This window comes from Gracilinanus agilis, chromosome X (assembly GCF_016433145.1).
Source record: "Gracilinanus agilis isolate LMUSP501 chromosome X, AgileGrace, whole genome shotgun sequence".
In the NCBI taxonomy this organism is placed as follows: Eukaryota; Metazoa; Chordata; class Mammalia; order Didelphimorphia; family Didelphidae; genus Gracilinanus; species Gracilinanus agilis.
The window spans coordinates 78636968-78654523 of record NC_058136.1 but is presented as its reverse complement, the minus strand read 5'-3'; the positions used below and the strand labels follow the sequence as shown (position 1 = coordinate 78654523).

The following is a 17556-nucleotide window of genomic DNA, read 5'->3' as shown; positions in this document are numbered from 1 at the left end:
GTGAGGTAGGAAGAAAACCAGGAGGTCAAAGTATCAAAAAAGCAAAAGGTTTAGAGAAGCAGAAAGAGATGTTAACAATATAAAATGTTGCAGAGTTCAAGGAGAATTTGATTAAATTCAGCAAAAAATGATGAGGACTAAGAAGGGGTTAATGGAGCTATCAATTATAAATTTTTTTTTAACCCTTAACTTCTGTGTATTGGCTCCTAGGTAGAAGAGTGGTAAGGGTGGGCAATGGGGGTCAAGTGACTTGCCCAGGGTCACACAGCTGGGAAGCGTCTGAGGCCGGATTTGAACCTAGGACCTCCTGTCTCTAGGCCTGGCTCTCCATCCACTGAGCTACCGAGCTGCCCCCTTCACCTCATATTTCTAAAAAAATATCAGATTTTGCTTCCTATGTATTATTTCAGAATTGTTTGTGATGACAAAAGACATTACTTTTTTTTCCCCTGGGAGCTTGCCTTATTCTAGATCCATGATAGCTTTATGTTAGCTTGTGAGGATGGGATTGATATGGCAAATTTTTAAAAATAACAATTTGAGGGGGCAGCTGGGTAGCTCAGTGGATTGAGAGTCAGGCCTAGAGACGGGAGGTCCTAGGTTCAAATCTGGCCTCAGACACTTCCCAGCTGTGTGACCTTGGGCAGGTCACTTGACCCCCAATGCCTACCCTTACCACTCTTCCACCAAGGAACTAATACACAGAAGTTAAGGGTTTAAAAAGATAAAAAAAAAATAACAATTTGAAGTGAGAAACAATTAAACTTTTAAGAGTTAACATAAAAGAATAATCCCTCAAAGTAATTAAAATCTTTTTTGTACCTGTTAGATGATCCAAATAGTACTGATAAAGTTTGCACTGAATAGAAGTCATTCTTACTGATATTACATACTCGTATTTTGGTTGCAAAAACTTTGTTAATGCTGTATAATCTTTCCTCTGTAATAAAATGAAAACAAGTTTAAGTTCTTGTAATAGTAATTTTAATTGAGATAAATCCCAAACTTCAAAATGGACTCTCAAACTTATAATCCCTTTAACATAATTATCAATGGTTTCCTCAGATTTATCTTTTTAAAAAATACTCATTGTTTTCTACAATTTTTTTTTACAAACCAACCAACCCTAATCCTAAATTCCAATGGACAATTCTCTCTTCACTATCATTAAATTTTCTATATTCTTGCATTCATTTTTTAAAACCCTAATATCTTTTATATATATCCTTCTATATTAATTTGTTACAGGACTAGGCAATGAGGGTTAAATGACTTGCCCAGGGTCACCCAGCTAAGGTAGTGTCCGAGACCAGATTCGAACCTAGGACCCTCCTGTCTCTAGGCCTGGCTCTCATCCACTGAGCCATCCAGCTGCCCCTTTTGCATTCATTTTTTTAAAACATTTACTAATATTTATTTTTAATATGTTACATGATTCATGCTCCTACTTTCCCCTTCACCCCCCACACTCCCCCTACCCATGGCTGATGCACTGCATTCATTTTTAAGATTCTGATTCTCCAAATGGTTCCCTGACTTCAATTTTTTTTCTATAAAACAGATATTTTGGACTGGGTGTGTCTTTAGTAGTCATGGTTGTGGTACCTCTGACAGTATTTCTTCACGGTATTTATTTTGCAGGACTCTGTTTATATCATCTAGAAATGTCCCCCAAATGAATAAGTTAATATGCTTGTAATGAAACTAGCTCTAAAAGGTGCTTTGTCCCTGAACTAAATGTCCTTGTTATAGTTCTATAATAAGCCATTCTAGATACTGTGATGACTGTTAACTCAGATCCAGTCACAAAGTATACCATCAGCAGATGGAACCAGTTAGCATGCTACATGATCACCAGCACATGGGTGAAACCTGGTTTCCCTGATATTGCTTCCCCATTATGCTGAACACATGTCTTCTCCATCTTCCCAAACCTGTTCTTTCTTCTGAACTTCCCCAAACCAAATGAAGACCAGTAAATTCTATCTTGGGGTCTTTGCTCATTGGGAAAGATAGCCAAATTCTTGGTTACTGCTAGCATTGATTATGCTCAGATCTTTAACTTTCAAGTTTATCTTAAACTTCCAATATAACAACATATCGTGAAAGGGATTTCAGGTGAAATTATAGATTTTTCAAGTAAAATGGGTTAAGCACAAAAACAAAAAAAATTGCATATTTTACATATACCTGAACACATCCAGCTAACAGTTCATAGAGAATGTGAGCACGCTTTTTCATTATTCGAACATCTTCCATAGTGGAATCTGCACACTGGCCATTTTGAATTGGATTTATGAATCGATTCCTAAATTCCTTGATAGAGCCAAGCAGATTCTCTTTGATAAAGTTAACCATACAGTGATCTAAGAAAAGGAAAACAGTCACTGTAAATATTAAATTTCATTCAACTAATTTTACATAATGAAATTAACAGTGATAAAAACAAAGATTTTTTTAAATAAATGAAATCTGAGTAAATGATCTGATAACAGAACACATATGCTAAATTATCAAATAATACTTGGAAATGTTAAGCACATTTTAAAATATAGTTCAGCAAATTTTTTTAAAAGAGAAAATAAGTTGGGAACAATTTTAACAAAAGTTAATGTAATAATTCATTTAGACAAGTTAAGAAATATAAGAAAAATTCTTTTTTAAAAAACTCTTTTCTTAGAATCAATCTTGTGTATTTTGTTCCAAGGTCTTAAAGTGGTAAGGGCTGGGCAATAGGGGTTAAGTGATTTGACCAGAGTAGCACAGCTGGAAAGTGTTTGAGGTCAGATTTAAACCTCCTGTCTCTGGGCCTGGTTGGCTCTCAATCCACTGAATCACCAAGCTGTCCTAAAGAAGAAAAATTCTGAAAAGACTCTAAGACATAGCATTCATGTTTTTAAAATAGCTCGTTACAACCCAACAGGGACTAGTAACTTACATTCAATTAGATTATTTTGTAGAGGTGTTCCTGTTAAAATAATTCTTCTTTTTGAACGAATAGAATTCATAGCTTTGGATATAACTGAAGCTTCATTTTTTAGTATATGGCCTTCATCACATACAACAAAGTCTGGGCCTACCAAAAAATTTTTTATTATTATTTAGCTTTTTCAAAAGCTGCATTAACTCATCATACTTACATAACTTACATAAGTTCAAATTGCATAAAGGACTAGTGATTAAGTAATCAAAATCTATGCTGGGGACTGAAAGGAAAGGAAAAATCACTGGACTAAGAATCAGAATACCAACAGTATGTCATAGGAGGTTTTTTGGGTTTTTTAACTTTTACATCACAAACATTTCCTGATCTACTCAACACCTTATCTACTCCAAATTTTCAAAGAACCATACCTTAAAACAAAGAAAATGTCTATAAAACTAGCTAAGATAATGTGGGAAGGTATTTTCCCTCCCAATTATGTTGCTTTGTTTTGACATCAATCACTCACCACTGAGATGTGCAGGCATAGACTAAACCTTAGAGAAAGGAAGTTGAAACTAATGAAACAGGAAACTGATTCCCCACAGGCATTGCCCCCAACCCCAGGTGGTGCCAGGCAAATTAAGGAACTATGACTGATTCCTGAGATGTGACTTAGGAGAGTTAATGGATGAGAAAATTGCTTATAAGGTGAGACCAAGGCACTGCTTACTTTCAGTTTTCTGGCTAGAGCTTAAAACCTGAAGGAACCCTTGCTAATCAACTCTACCTCTTTCCCACATTTCCCTCTACTTTGATGTAATAAAGCTACTAAAGTTCTAGCAGCCTCATAATTTAATTTTAACAATTATAAACAAATATATCATATACTATTTGGGTCTTTCCTCCTCATCTTTCTCTCGAAAGGACAGACTGATTTAAATCACTATCTGTCATGGTATTTTGCTTTTTCATTATTTGTTCATATAATTTCCCACCTCTGAATTCTTTACATTTGTTAAATTTTGTGGAAAAACGAATATTCCATTTAATTTTTTAAAATTACAAGTTGAAATATTCTCCAAATGATAACTTCAAACTTTGTTTTTCCATTCTCCTAATATGATTGTCTTATATTAATATGGTATGTAAGTTTTTCTTTGCTTAGAATCCTTTGGAAAGTATGTGGTCAGTAGAGACATAACTGGCTCAAAGAACATTAAAAATACACAGTTCCAAATTATATTCCTAAAATTTCTGGATCATTTCACATTTCTATTAGTAGAAAGTGCATATGAATTTGCATATCATCACCAAGAAGGACAACCATTTCTCACTTATGCTTGGTCAAATTACTGGATTTGTTTATTTTATTAATTATAAGCTATGTACTAATTACAACCTGTATTTTTTCCATATAGGTACTGATAATTTGTTACTTCTTTTGAGAATGTTTTATACCTTTTCTGCTTAATTATCAATTGAAGATTAGTTTTGTTTCATACCTATGTCAACAAATAACAGTTTTCCTTTCCTCTGAGCTTCCCATTTCTAGTGAGGACATTATTCTGTCTTGTCAACGTTTTTTTTTAACTCCCAACCTTCTGTCTTAGAAACAAGAATAGTAAAGACTAGGCATTGGGGGTTAAGTGACTTGCCCAAGGTAACACAGTTAGAAAGTATCTGAGGCCAGATTTGAACCCAGGACCTCCCATCTCTTGGCCCAACTCTCAACCCACTGAGCTAGCTGTTCCCTCTTGTCAATTCTTATATAATTTACTTATTGATTTCCCAGGATTGAGACTCTTTCTATTCCAATTTTCAAAAAGCTGGCAAAAGGACTTAAAAGGCATAAGTCTGAACCTGCTCAATGTTCCCTACTTGCCAGAAGCCATCAAGGCTGTGAGGTTAGCATGGCAACTCACAAGCTCTGACAATCCAGCACGGCAGGTTGTCAGGAGGATGGAAATTCCACACTCAGTTTACCCCATGTGATTCTTTTTACAGTGACGTTCACTTGCATTGAAATTATTGCAATCAATATCCTTATCCAGCTCAAAGGAGACACAGAAAAACAATACAGGTTCATGGCAAGAACAATCACAGCCATAGACTCCCCACTATCCCAAAATAAACCCCTGTACAACCGCCTAGAGTATAGAAATTTCCCCTAGAATCAGTCCAGTAGAAAACCAGCAGTTAGTGAGTTAATGCAAGTTTCTAAAGTTCCCAGCAAGAAAATACCTGGCCTAAGTTTGTTCCCAAACTCCTACAGACCATAGATACAGTGAAACACAAGGAAATTAAGGCAATGACAAATTAGCACAGAATCACCCTACCAGAATTGTATTCTTAGAAAAAACACCATGGGGACAAAACATTGTACCAGACTGATATAACGTAACTATATACATAATATAATTAGTAAAAATATAATTAACTATTATGCTTAGCTAGGAACTGATGTACTTGTACCTTACGCATGGCTGAAAAGAATAAGTTCAAACTAAGCCAGCCCATAATGAATAATTCTTGACAAGCTTGCTTCTTTGTTTAGCCACAGTAAGATAATTAGTAAATGTCAATCTTATGATGTTTCAAAAGTTAATATGTGATTTTGAATGTATGGGAAGAAAAAAAAACCTGTATGAGATCATAAAGAAAAGAGGGTATAAAAATTAAAATCAGCAGATGGCACAAAAGAGAGAGAAGGAACAGCCTCTGCAATTTCACTTGCACTCTGGCTCATTTTCATTTCGTTCTTTGCCACGTCATCCTACCTCCAGAGACCCAACCAAGCAAACAGCAGGCTCTTTGCACCTACTGATTCTTTAATAAAATCTAACTGGAATTTATTTCTTTATGTAAGTGCTTCCCTTAAATTGTTTTAAGGTTAGGAGGTTTTTTTTTTTAGTTTTATATTCCTAGTGCCTACCATAATAAAACTTAGTAAAAACTTGGTGAACTTGATCTTTTACTTAGCTTTTACTTATAAGTAAAATGGCTTAAGTCTGTGTGACATAATCTACAGAGAGCTAAACTAGAATTAAGGAAGATGTGGGCTTGAATTCTACCTCAATTCCTGGGCAAGTGCTTGACTTCTCTTGGACTCAATTTTCCCATTTACAAAACGAAGAGAAACAATTCGGGAGATTAAATGACATAAAAGCATTGTGGTCCCTCTATCGCTAATATAAATATTAAAATAGATGACTTTTGATGTTTTACTGAAGTTGAAATTTGTAACTTTTCTTTTCTATACCTTTTTACCCTTTGGAGGTTCTGCAAATTTTGGCAAAAGTATAAATCAAGATATGAAGTGAGGTTTCAAAATTTTATGTTACCTGGATCAACAAGAGTTTTATTAAATATTTCTTTTAATTTTTTACTCTTTACATTCCTTCCTTGTACAAGATTTCTGTACATCTCATAGCCAATAATCATTACTCCACCATTATCTTGCCATTTTTGCAGAACATGGCTTCTGTCTTGAGGGCGTTTCATGGTCGCTAATCCTGAAACCTTTGTGAATGAAAGAAAAATCAGATAACAAATAGACATGTTTCATATTAAAGAATACTAAAATGTTTCCCTAGAATAGCCCCAACATTAAGCAAAATATCCTAAATTATATTTTGTTGTAAGATTTCTTTGAAAACTATGGCACCTTGAGTTTTTCATCTTCTTCTAATCCCTCCTGCCATTTCTCAAATTCATTTATCCAGTTGTAGACAGTATTAAGGGGGCAAACTACTAAAGCTGTAGCAAACTTCAATTTGTCACATAATAGAACTGTATGAAGAAAAGTCACCACCTAAAAGAAAAAAACAAATTTTCTTGGTTATAAGATGTAATACAACCTAAAACTGGAGTAAATATTTTTTTTATTTGGCATATAGACAGGATAACAGCAACAAATTGCAGGAAATATCTTTTGGCTCCCTTAAGAAAATTAATTCTCAGGGAATAAGGAATCGAAGCTATTGATGTTCAGAAATTTCTTCCAAATTGGAGAATATTTCTCATTTTTTCAATTACTTGCTGAATATATCCTCCAAATTGTGTTGTCTCCAGTCTAGATATTCTCTGTGATTGCTTGGAATAGTTAATCACTTTGTTTTCTTCCAGGACAATTAGGACTGTGATGATAGAAGTTCAAATGATAATTATTGCTTAATGGTAATAAGAGTTGGATTTAAACATCTTAATAGCTTTTTTCTTTCATTTGTTTTTAATTCAAACACACTAAAAATTCTCTCAAGATAATGGTTGCAAAGTCTCTTTTGTTATTCAAGATCTTCCTCTATTCTTTCAAATTAAGATTTTTTACAATTATTTTCTCCTGTGTACCCTTGATGGTCATATCTATTTACGAAGACTAACAAGCATTATTGCCATTCTGTCAATTCTTATTTGAACTACATTATTTGTTCAGAAAGAAGAAAAGAGGTGGAGCCAAGATGACAGAGTAAGGCAAAACTGTTCAAGTTCACACCATAAAAATCCCCTCTAATCAACATTTTTTAAAATCCACAAAAACAAATACAGGAATGAAAGAACCAACAAGCAGAAACGACTTTTAAGAAGGGAAAGACTCAAAAGGTAGGCAGAGAGAACATCTGGGACACTGGGATGAAAGAGGAGCATAGTCAGTAAGACTATAATAGCAAGGAGTGAAGAGCAAGTCACACACCCCTATCCCACATCTGTTGTCCCAGATTTTAAATCTAAGCCCCAATCAACATTCAGACCCTGAAACCCTCCCTGGGTAAATAAAGGTCCAAACCAACCCATATCTCTTCAGGTTTCAAACCTGTAGTGAAGTCTGGAACCCAGGGCAGTCTGTGCTGAAGTGCACTGACTGGTCCACACCACACTCAGAGGAAGAAAGGAGTCCTAGTCTGAGATTATGGCAAGGACAGAAACCCCAGCTTTCGATATTTGGTTGACCTGGATCTTTTTGCCAGGGGCTCAGAGTGGAGCTCCAAGACAAAACAAACAACTGTGTGCCTGAGACAAAACTTAAGCACAAACATATGCCTAAACCTGGGACTAGAATCTGAGCAGCTCCTGTCCTGATCAAATTCAGAGTGAGATCAAAAGCTTAAGCCCAAGCCTGAGGCTAGTCTTTAAACTATCAGCATCACAAGGGTTAACCCAAACCCATCATACCACCTTGGAAGAACTAAAACTGGCAGAAACCCAAAAATAAGCTAAGGGCAGCATCAAGGAAGGATTGAAGAGGTAGGAAAAATGAGCAAACAACAACAAAAAAAGCACCTAACTCTAAAGGCTTTAATGGAGACAAAGAACAAGGTACAAACACAGAAGACTGAAAGCAAAGCAAACACAAGCAAAGTCCAAAATAAAAATATGGATTGGACACAGATTCTGAAAGAGCTCAAAAAAACACTTCAAAAACCAATTAAGAGAAGCAGAGAAAAAGTGGGGAATAAAAATGAAAGTGATGCGAGAAGAAATGGGCCAATTGAAAAAGGAAAACCAAAACTGACAGAGGGAAAATCAGGCCATAAAAATCAGAATTGACTCAAGAAACAAAAAAGTAAAATCAAAAGAATGAAAAAACAGAGGAAAGCCTGAAATAGCTTGCTGAAAAAAAAATTAACCTGGAAAATAGAGCCAGGAGAGACAACTTAAGAATTTCTGAAAGCCATGATCAAGAAAAAATCTTGGACATCATTATTACAAGAAATTATCAAAGAAAACTGCCCAGATATCCTCAAACAAGAAAATATTTAAATATTCCCAGGACTAGTCTGAGAGGAGGTGAGGAAAATGCTTATGAGAAAGTAACTCTTTGTTTTGTATATTTCATTAATTGTACTCTGAAATTAGCTTGTGCTCAAAGATTTTATGTCACAGTCCCACTCCCAACAAGGGGTCTGGACAAGAGGAGGGAGGGGAATCTTGCATTAGGGATATTATTAAAAGGACTATTTTACAAGTAGGCATAGCATTCGCCATTTAGGGGATTTGATATTTACTGCATTTTGCCTTAGTGCAAATTGCCATTAGAGAATCTGCCTAGTTAATCTACTGCCATTTTATCACATTGCTTCTCTCTGACCCAGTTTGTTTAAAGTGGGAAATTTTTTGAGTTGCATTTTAAGATCATTCCACACTTTCTTTTAAGTAACATAGTGACAGAAATACAACAGAGACGAGGATCATTAGAATTGAATGGCAGGATCCTATTTGACCCATTATCAATGTGTCTATTCTTTGAGGTCCAGCCTAACTAAATCTGAAGATAGGATGGTGAGAAATTAGAGTAACTGTTAGCTTTTGGGCACCAAGTCTTGGTTATTAAGATACACAAAGGCATGACACACAAGAAGTAGACACACTGGGTTAGGAAACTTATATTACACATTTAATTTCAAGAAAATAAACTATGCAACTTAACTTGGATTTTTATAATGACTTACCTGTAGTGTCTTTCCAAGACCCATGCAGTGGGCAAGAATGCATCCTGAGCCTGCTGATGTCTTTGTTTTTATTACAGATTCACAACAGCAATCCCACATGAACTGAACACCTATGTAAAATATATTAATAAAAAACAAAACCTTAAAATTTCTAATGTGATCTTTCAGTGAACATTTAAAAATTTCTGACATAACTATACAAACTATAATCACAATATCTCAGACTCACTAAGTTTTGTCTTCACTGAGTATATAATAAATATTTGGTGAATTTAACTTAAGTAAAAATATTCTTAAATCTATACTTGCTAATGAGAACTGTTATTATCTATTTTATGTTTATTTAGAAAAAGAAATTTAAACAATCAGTTCATAATGCATAAAAACACTCATGCATATGTCACACAATATGTCACTTTTCTTTTAGTAAAACATTAAAGTTAACAATGAAGTGATTATGTGTAGAAAGCATTCTGCAGAAAAGCCATTTAAAATTATATTTTAGGGGGACAGGTAGCTGGCTCAGTAGATAGGGAGCCAGGCCTGGAAAGGGGAGGCCCTATGGTCAAATTTGGCTACAGACGTTTCCTGGCTGTATGACCCTGGCTAAGTCACTTAACCCCAACTGTCCAACTCTTACTATTCTTCTGCCTTGGAACCAACAGACAGTATTGATTCCAAGACTGAAGATAAAGGTATAAAAATTATGTTGTAAATTTAAAAAATAATCTTACCATCTACTTGATGAGGTTTTAATTTGGTAACCAGATTTCTATGGAGCTGAACCAAAGGTTCTTTGGTTTCTTCATCTTCATCTAAAACAAGTTTGGTTGTAATTGGATACATATTAGGTGAATCAGAAACATCTAGCACCTGTACAAGAAAAAAGGAAAGATGGTAGAATAATTGTAAGGAAATTTTTAAAAAGAATTCATAGCAATTAATGCAACAAACAACATTTTCCAAAGGTTTTCTCTCAAATCTGTTATAGTATACTAACAAGACAAATTTGAAACAGAGGATTAATGTTATCTTTAGCAAAGATGTTTTTAAGAATTCTGAAGTATGAATATTGGAGGGGATGTGGCAAAATTGGGACATTACAATTAGGGAAGGCATCCAAGCATTCTTGATGAAAAGAACACAAACTCAAGAGATAAGAAAATACAATTTGACCAATGAAAAGGAAATTAGGTACTTCCCTAAAAAGAACCAGTATATAGAGAGTCCTTTCAGAATTCCATCATACTTAAGCAAACTCATAGAATAGCCAACCATTTTCTATATCAAAAGATTTCAATAAATTAGATTAAAAACAATATATGACAGAAACTGGAGAAATTATGAGATGTTAAAATGAATAATTTTGAATACATAATAAAACGTTTGTACAAATAAAATTAGTGTCATCAAGATTAGAAATTGTAAGTTTGAAAAAAAATGTTATAAACAGTTTCTAAGAACAAAGTCTCATAGCAAAAATACATAGAAAACATTGTCAAATTTATGACATTTATAACCTATGAGCTATTTCCCCTAACTGATTAACAATGATAAGATACAGAGAGAGTTAGGTATCTCAGGGAATACAAAATCAGGCTTAAAGACAGGAGGTCTATAGTTCAAATTTGACCTCAGATGCCTAAATTACTTGACCTCAATCACCTCATCTTTATTACTTTTATATTTTGTAACTAATAAGTAGTTGATTCCAAGAAAGAAGCTAAGGCTTTAAAAAAAAAAGACAAAACACTTTTTTGGATGAAGAAATCAAAAATTCTATATAATTACTGACTAGAGAAACACAAATTAAAACAAGAGACTTATCCTATACATCATCATATCATATCACCATATATCATCAGATGCTGCTAAAATAATAAAAGGGCAAAATTACAAATTTGGAGGGAATGTGGAAAAAATGTGAAATGAACAACTAAGCTGGAGAATAATCATAACAATCCAGAATTATTCTCAAAGAGTCTTCTCTTTGCACCTTCCAACTGTCTCTAGTGGGTTTTGTGTGAATTTAAAATAAATCTGTTCCTTTCCTTTTTAAAAGTTTTGAAAATCCATTTTGGTCTCAATTCTCACCCTTTGAATGGGTTAAGAGGAAGGAAGATGCCTTATGGCTTTAACCCTGGCACCCCAGAAGCCTGTTGCCTCTTATCCCACATGACTCCTGGCACTGGGAAGCCTGGTCTTTGACCCAGATTGAAATCAAGTCTCTCTAACCAAGGACACTCAGAAAAAGTGACATCACCAAGTTACTCGGTTATAAGTTATGCAGCAAGGAAATTACGATTTCTTTCCCAGGAATCAGTGTGGGTTTTTCTTCCCTGAGAGAAGAACCCATAGTTGTGAATAGATATGAGATTAAAAGCAAACTCAGGTTAATGCTAGGCAACAAGTCATGTGATTAGAAAGCCTTTTCTCTCTCCAAACTGCTATGTTCACTATTTAATAAATAATTATAAGTGAATATACAGTCTCCAGGGAACTGTAAGCTTAACAATCTATATTCAATCTATTTCCTAAGATGATTGGGGAAAACTGGAGATGACCATCAACCGGGGAATGAATGGCTAAGTAAATTGTGGCATATGATTGGTATTGAATACTGCCCTAAAAGAAAGGATGAGCAGGTTAATTTATTTTTAACACTTACCTTCCATCTTATAATTGTGTTGTGTATTGGTTTTAAGGCAGAAGAATAGTAAGGGCTAGGCAATGGAGTTAAGGTGACTTATGCTGGGTCACAAATCTAGGAAGTATCAAGAGTCAAATTTGAAGCTAGGACATCTAGTCTTGGCCTGGCTCTCAATCCACTGAGATTAATTAAAGGTTAATCTTTTAAAAAATGGAAAGACTACATAAAATTATGAAGAGTGAATTAAGCAGAACCAAAAGGACATTATATATAGCCACAGTTTAAAGAATGACTTGTCTATAACCAACTCTAGAAAAAGAACTGACAAATAGAAATAAGAAAGACATACTTTTACATACTTTAAAAAAAAATGTCCTCTCTAATGGAAGAAATGGAGGGAGGGAGGAAGCCACCCGAGTATTTTAATATTAGAAATTTAAATTTTAAAAACTTAATGCAGCTAAAATTAGAAAAGAAAAAAAAGAAGGGGGTTGAGTCTTTTATTAAGCATCTACTAAAGGAGTAATTTCTTTTTTTATTTTTATTTTGAATATTTTCCCATAATTACATGTTTCATGTTCTTTCCCTCTCCCGCAAACTCCCCTAACCCTTCTTAGCTGACTCACAATTCCACTGGGTTTTATATGTATCATTGAACAAACCTAATTTTCATGTTATTGATAGATGGACTAGAGTTATCATTTAGTGTCTACATTCCCAATAATATCCCCATCAGCCCAAGTGTTCATGCAGTTGTTTTTCTTCTGTGTTTCTCCTCCCACAGTTTAAAGGAGTAATTTCTAAGATGACCAAGAAACTAACTTAAATTTACATGATTAAGACATTCCTCAACTGACAAGTGATGAATGAATTTGAACAGTCAATTCTCAAAGGAAGAAATCCAAAAGAATATTTATAATATATTAGTCTATTACACATATACTAATATAGAATTAATAAAGGCAAGATGAAAAGGGATCACTTGAACAAGTAAAAAGATTGCTTTTGATAAGGCCTACCTCCCTCATCATGTGAAATAGGGTATGAAGCAAGAAAAGTGGCAGAGGGAAAAAAGATGGAAATAATCAGAATCTGAGAACTTCTACATTCTTTTTTAGTAGCTTTCCAATAGCAATTTGGAATCATGGCAAAAATAATATAAAGATCCAAATCCTTTGAACCAAAGATCCTTTGTTTTATGTATATATGCTATATATTCATATACATATATATATATAATCTATGTAGGTGGCTAAGTCAGGATATAAACACATGTATAAATATATAACTAACATCTTATATCTTACATGTCCTTCTTGCCTTCCAGACTGTCTTTATTACATTTACCCTATAGAATATATATAATGCAGCAATAAATACTCATTGCTGTTGTTGATTTTCAATATTGTCTGTGAACCCATTTGGGATTATCTTGGCAAAAATATTAGAATAGTTTGTTTCCTTTTCCAGTTCATTTTACAAATGAGAATAGAGTTCAAAAAGGTTAAGTGATTTGTCCAGGATCAAATGTCTGAATCTGGGTTTAAAGTCAGGTCTTCCTGGCTTCAGGTCTGGCATTCTATCTACTGTGCTACCTAGCTGTCCAAAGTGAAAGCTTAGAGAAAGTACTTAAAGACATAGGAAATTTTTATTGAAAAAGATATCATCAAGACAATTATGGAACAAAGAGAAAGAAAAGCCAAAAAAGGTTATAAATAAAGAGCAATTAAGAGAAGATAGTGCATGGAAATAAAAGTTCAGCCTCTTTCATTAAAGAAAACCTCCACTATATTACTATAAGAATTCTATATTTATAGAACAGGAAGAAAATGGAGAAGATATTGAATTGAAGAGAATATCTGAGATTAGGTTACCTGTAATACTAATACTAGTGAGAAGATTAAACTTCATTATCACGTTTTGTTGATCCTATTTACAGAAAATGGATTTTGTCCTGTAACTGCCTAAATCATGGTTCTCTGTCTTTGAATTTGATGTAGAAATTCAACAGCAGTAAGTTCAGAAATCAAGCTCTCCTAATAATCACTATATTCTTGCCTCAGGGAATTCTGCTATCCTTGGGAAATATGAGAGGAACCTAAGGAATCTGATTATCTTCACATATCATCATGCTATTCTTCAAGAATGTCTGGCTTATTATCCAAAGAAGTTCTCTATCTCTGACCTTTAAAGGTGAGTCAAACACTGAACATTTCTTAGGCACAAAAGAAAAGGAGGGCTGTTGGTAGTCCCTCATTGTCAACTTCAAATCAACTGTATCATTCCCCATGCCTCAGCTATTACACATTCATATTATCCTCAATCCCATGAGGGTCACCAACATTATAACCAAATGTATTTTTCCCTTGCCTAGCCTGTTCTACTCTTTGTTTTAACCTTATAAAAATTAGCTAAATCTCCACTTGGAGTCTCTGTCCTAAACTGAAGCATAAAGTGCCTTGCTTTATTAATAGGCAGAGTCCCCAATAATAAACTATGATCTTGTTCAGATAAAATATTCCTCAGTCCACCTTTATTGAATTTTACTTGAGACACCATTATTAACAATAGCTAATATTTAGATGAAATCCAGTGTGTCTTAAGCCCTGTGCTAAGTGCTTTGCCATATCATCTCATTTGACATTTTACTGTTAAGGAAATGGAGGGAAAACATGGGTTAAGTGACTTAACCAAGGTCATATTACTAGTATTTATCTGAGGTGGTGTTTGAACTCTGTTCTTTCTGACTACAGGACCAATGTTCCATACATAGAGCCAGTTGGTTATCTATCATTTGTGTGACCTTACAGAAATCACTTCACTTCTTTGCATCACTAATAGGTATATATAATAGAACTTCACTATCTACCTGAAAGCCACAATGGTTATCATCAATGAGGGGACAGTAGAATGAATTATGTGTTGCCCTGCAATAGAGGATGATGAGATTAGTTACTCATTTTGGTAGTGATCAGAAAAACAAAGTAAGAGTGAGGGGTAAGACTTGAAAAGTACAAGTTTTCTATTGGAATCCACCACACATGTCAATATAGTAAAAAAAAAGGAGCCAAATGGAAAAGAGTAGTATATAAGATGGAGAGATAAAGAAAATACTTTTATAGCACTTTAGAGTGATATGGCCATAAAGCAAACTGGAATATCTTAAAATACATTAAATAATAATTCAGAGCTTCTAGCAGCAAACCATATGAGACAACAAAGAAGCTGTCATTTTAGTAATTTTAATAAGGAAATATTGGTAAGATAAAGCATATATTCAACTCTGCCAAAGTACTATTGTAATCTTAAGACACGTAAAATTCAAATATATAGTCTGGAATCCAGATCAATTCATTCAAAGTGTTCTTAATATACACAAAAGCACAACAAAAGGAATTGGACCACACCAAAATTAATAATTTAGTTAAATATAAAACTATAGTTTTTACTTCTATTTTTTATGTATAGATATTTACATATTTATACAAAGAAATTGCAGAAGATTTTCCTTGAATTCTACATTTTTCCTAGGAAGTGGAAAATTCCAATCAAGCACCCAGTAGATATTAAGAGCAAAGTAATGGTCTCAGCCCTGAGGATACAAAGTCAAAAATTAAAGACTTTCCCTAAAGGAGTTTTACTTTTTAGATATAGGAGAAGATATGTCATTTGGAGACAACAAGATAATTTAGGAAGGGAATAAATCTGTTGAGGAGACAGAAGGCATTAACAGCTAAAGGATTAGGAAATGCTTCGAGAAGTAAGCCTTGGAAAAATCTAAGGATTTGGAGAGGGAAGAAAAATAAGCATGGAAATAGAACTTAGAAGATGAAAACTGATGACAAAAAGGGGCAATATAGGTATAACTAACACAACATTATGGGGGGCAGCTAGGTAACTCAGTGGATTGAGAGTCAGCCCTAGAGATGGGAGGTCCTAGGTTCAAATCTGGCCTCAGACACTTCCCAGCTGTGTGATCTTGGGCAAGTCACTTGACCCCCAGTGCCTAGCCCTTACCACTCTTCTGCCTTAGAACCAATAAACAGTGTTGATTCTAAGACAGAAGGTATGGGTTGTAAAAATAAAATAATAATAAAAAAAAAACATTATGTCCCAAATGCTCCAGGGAAACTCTAAACTCATTAGTTAATATTATGCATATTGGCTATTTTAGCCACAGAAATTTTAGGAGAAAAAATTTTAAAGTAATTGCTCTTTCATGTAAATTATTTAAATCCTAAGTCAAATTTTTTTTTAAACCCTTAACTTCTGTGTATTGACTTATAGGTGGAAGAGTGGTAAGGGTAGGCAATGGGAGTCAAGTGACTTGCTCAGGGTCACACAGCTGGGAAGTGTCTGCGGTCAGATTTGAATCTAGGACCTTCCATTTCTAGGCCTGGCTCTCAAAGCACTGAGCTACCCAGCTGCTCCCCTAAGTCAATTTCTAGTGCATTTTATGATTAAAATAATTTCTAAGAGGAATTCAATAAGATAAGAATCAAGTCTAACATATAGTAATTATTACCTCTCTTAATTTTTCTCTTTCTTGTTCTCTTTCAGCAAGGCGCTTTCTCCTCCATTCCTCTTCTTTAAGGGCTCTCTGTGTTTCTCTTCGTAATTTATAATCTTTAAGGATATTTCTTATTTTCTTTCTACCTTTACCTGGTGACTGTGATTCATCACTTTCAGAATTGCTCTATAACAATTTTAAGTAATCATTAAATAGAGAGGGAAATCTTACAATCCAATACAACAATCTAACAAAACAAAAATGAAAACCACTGTTTTTTTATTTTCAGTTAATTAAAACCACATGATTTGCAAATATTACAAAAATAGAAAAGGATTAACCAGAAATCACTATATCAAATGTAATTAAATGAAAGGCAACACTAAAACTACAGAGAGTCCTTTCACTCCTTTCTAAGACAGAGTTAAAGTAAAAATAATAGCACAAAAATAAATATGGGGAACTATGATCTGTTCTTTTGAGTGCTAAATTTAAAAAATTTGTAAGATAAATTAATAGCAAATCATTAATGGATGTTTGATAAGCATTTAACAACAAAGTCAATACTTTTATATAAAACAATTAAAATTATCAAAGTTCAATGACCTAAATACACTCAAGAAGGGTTTTTAAAAAATAATACTGTCCTACAAATGAATAAATAAATTAGAAAATAAATTTAGCATGAATACTAGGGTTTACCTACTGTTTGGTGAAATCTCCTATAACGAAATAAAGGACAATGAAAAGTCAATTTTCCTTTAGCATGGCTTCAGGAATAAGCATCAAAGGATATCAAAAGGATATCAAAAAGTAATTAAGAAAATCATTCACCACGATCAGGTGGGATTTATACCAGGAATGCAAGGCTGGTTCAACATTAGGAAAACCACCCACATAATTGACCATATCAACAGACTAACAAACAAAAATCACATGATTATCTCAATAGACGCTGAAAAAGCCTTTGACAAAATACAGCATCCATTCCTATTGAAAACACTGAAAAGTATAGGAATAGAAG

General features: G+C 34.0%; 1 protein-coding gene across 1 annotated transcript in view; it reads right to left on the bottom strand.

The window, feature by feature from the left end:
• The window catches only part of LOC123253803 (transcriptional regulator ATRX-like), a 101191-nt gene that overhangs the window by 40439 nt on the left and 43196 nt on the right, over window positions 1–17556 (bottom strand). Inside the window, exons 13-21 of the mRNA XM_044682939.1 lie at window positions 16548–16718; window positions 10107–10245; window positions 9373–9482; window positions 6591–6737; window positions 6268–6445; window positions 2939–3076; window positions 2191–2366; window positions 823–940; window positions 658–666 (exon numbers count right to left, since the gene is read on the bottom strand). Coding sequence (XP_044538874.1) covers window positions 658–666; window positions 823–940; window positions 2191–2366; window positions 2939–3076; window positions 6268–6445; window positions 6591–6737; window positions 9373–9482; window positions 10107–10245; window positions 16548–16718 — 1186 coding nt within the window. The remainder of the gene's footprint in view (window positions 1–657; window positions 667–822; window positions 941–2190; window positions 2367–2938; window positions 3077–6267; window positions 6446–6590; window positions 6738–9372; window positions 9483–10106; window positions 10246–16547; window positions 16719–17556) is intronic.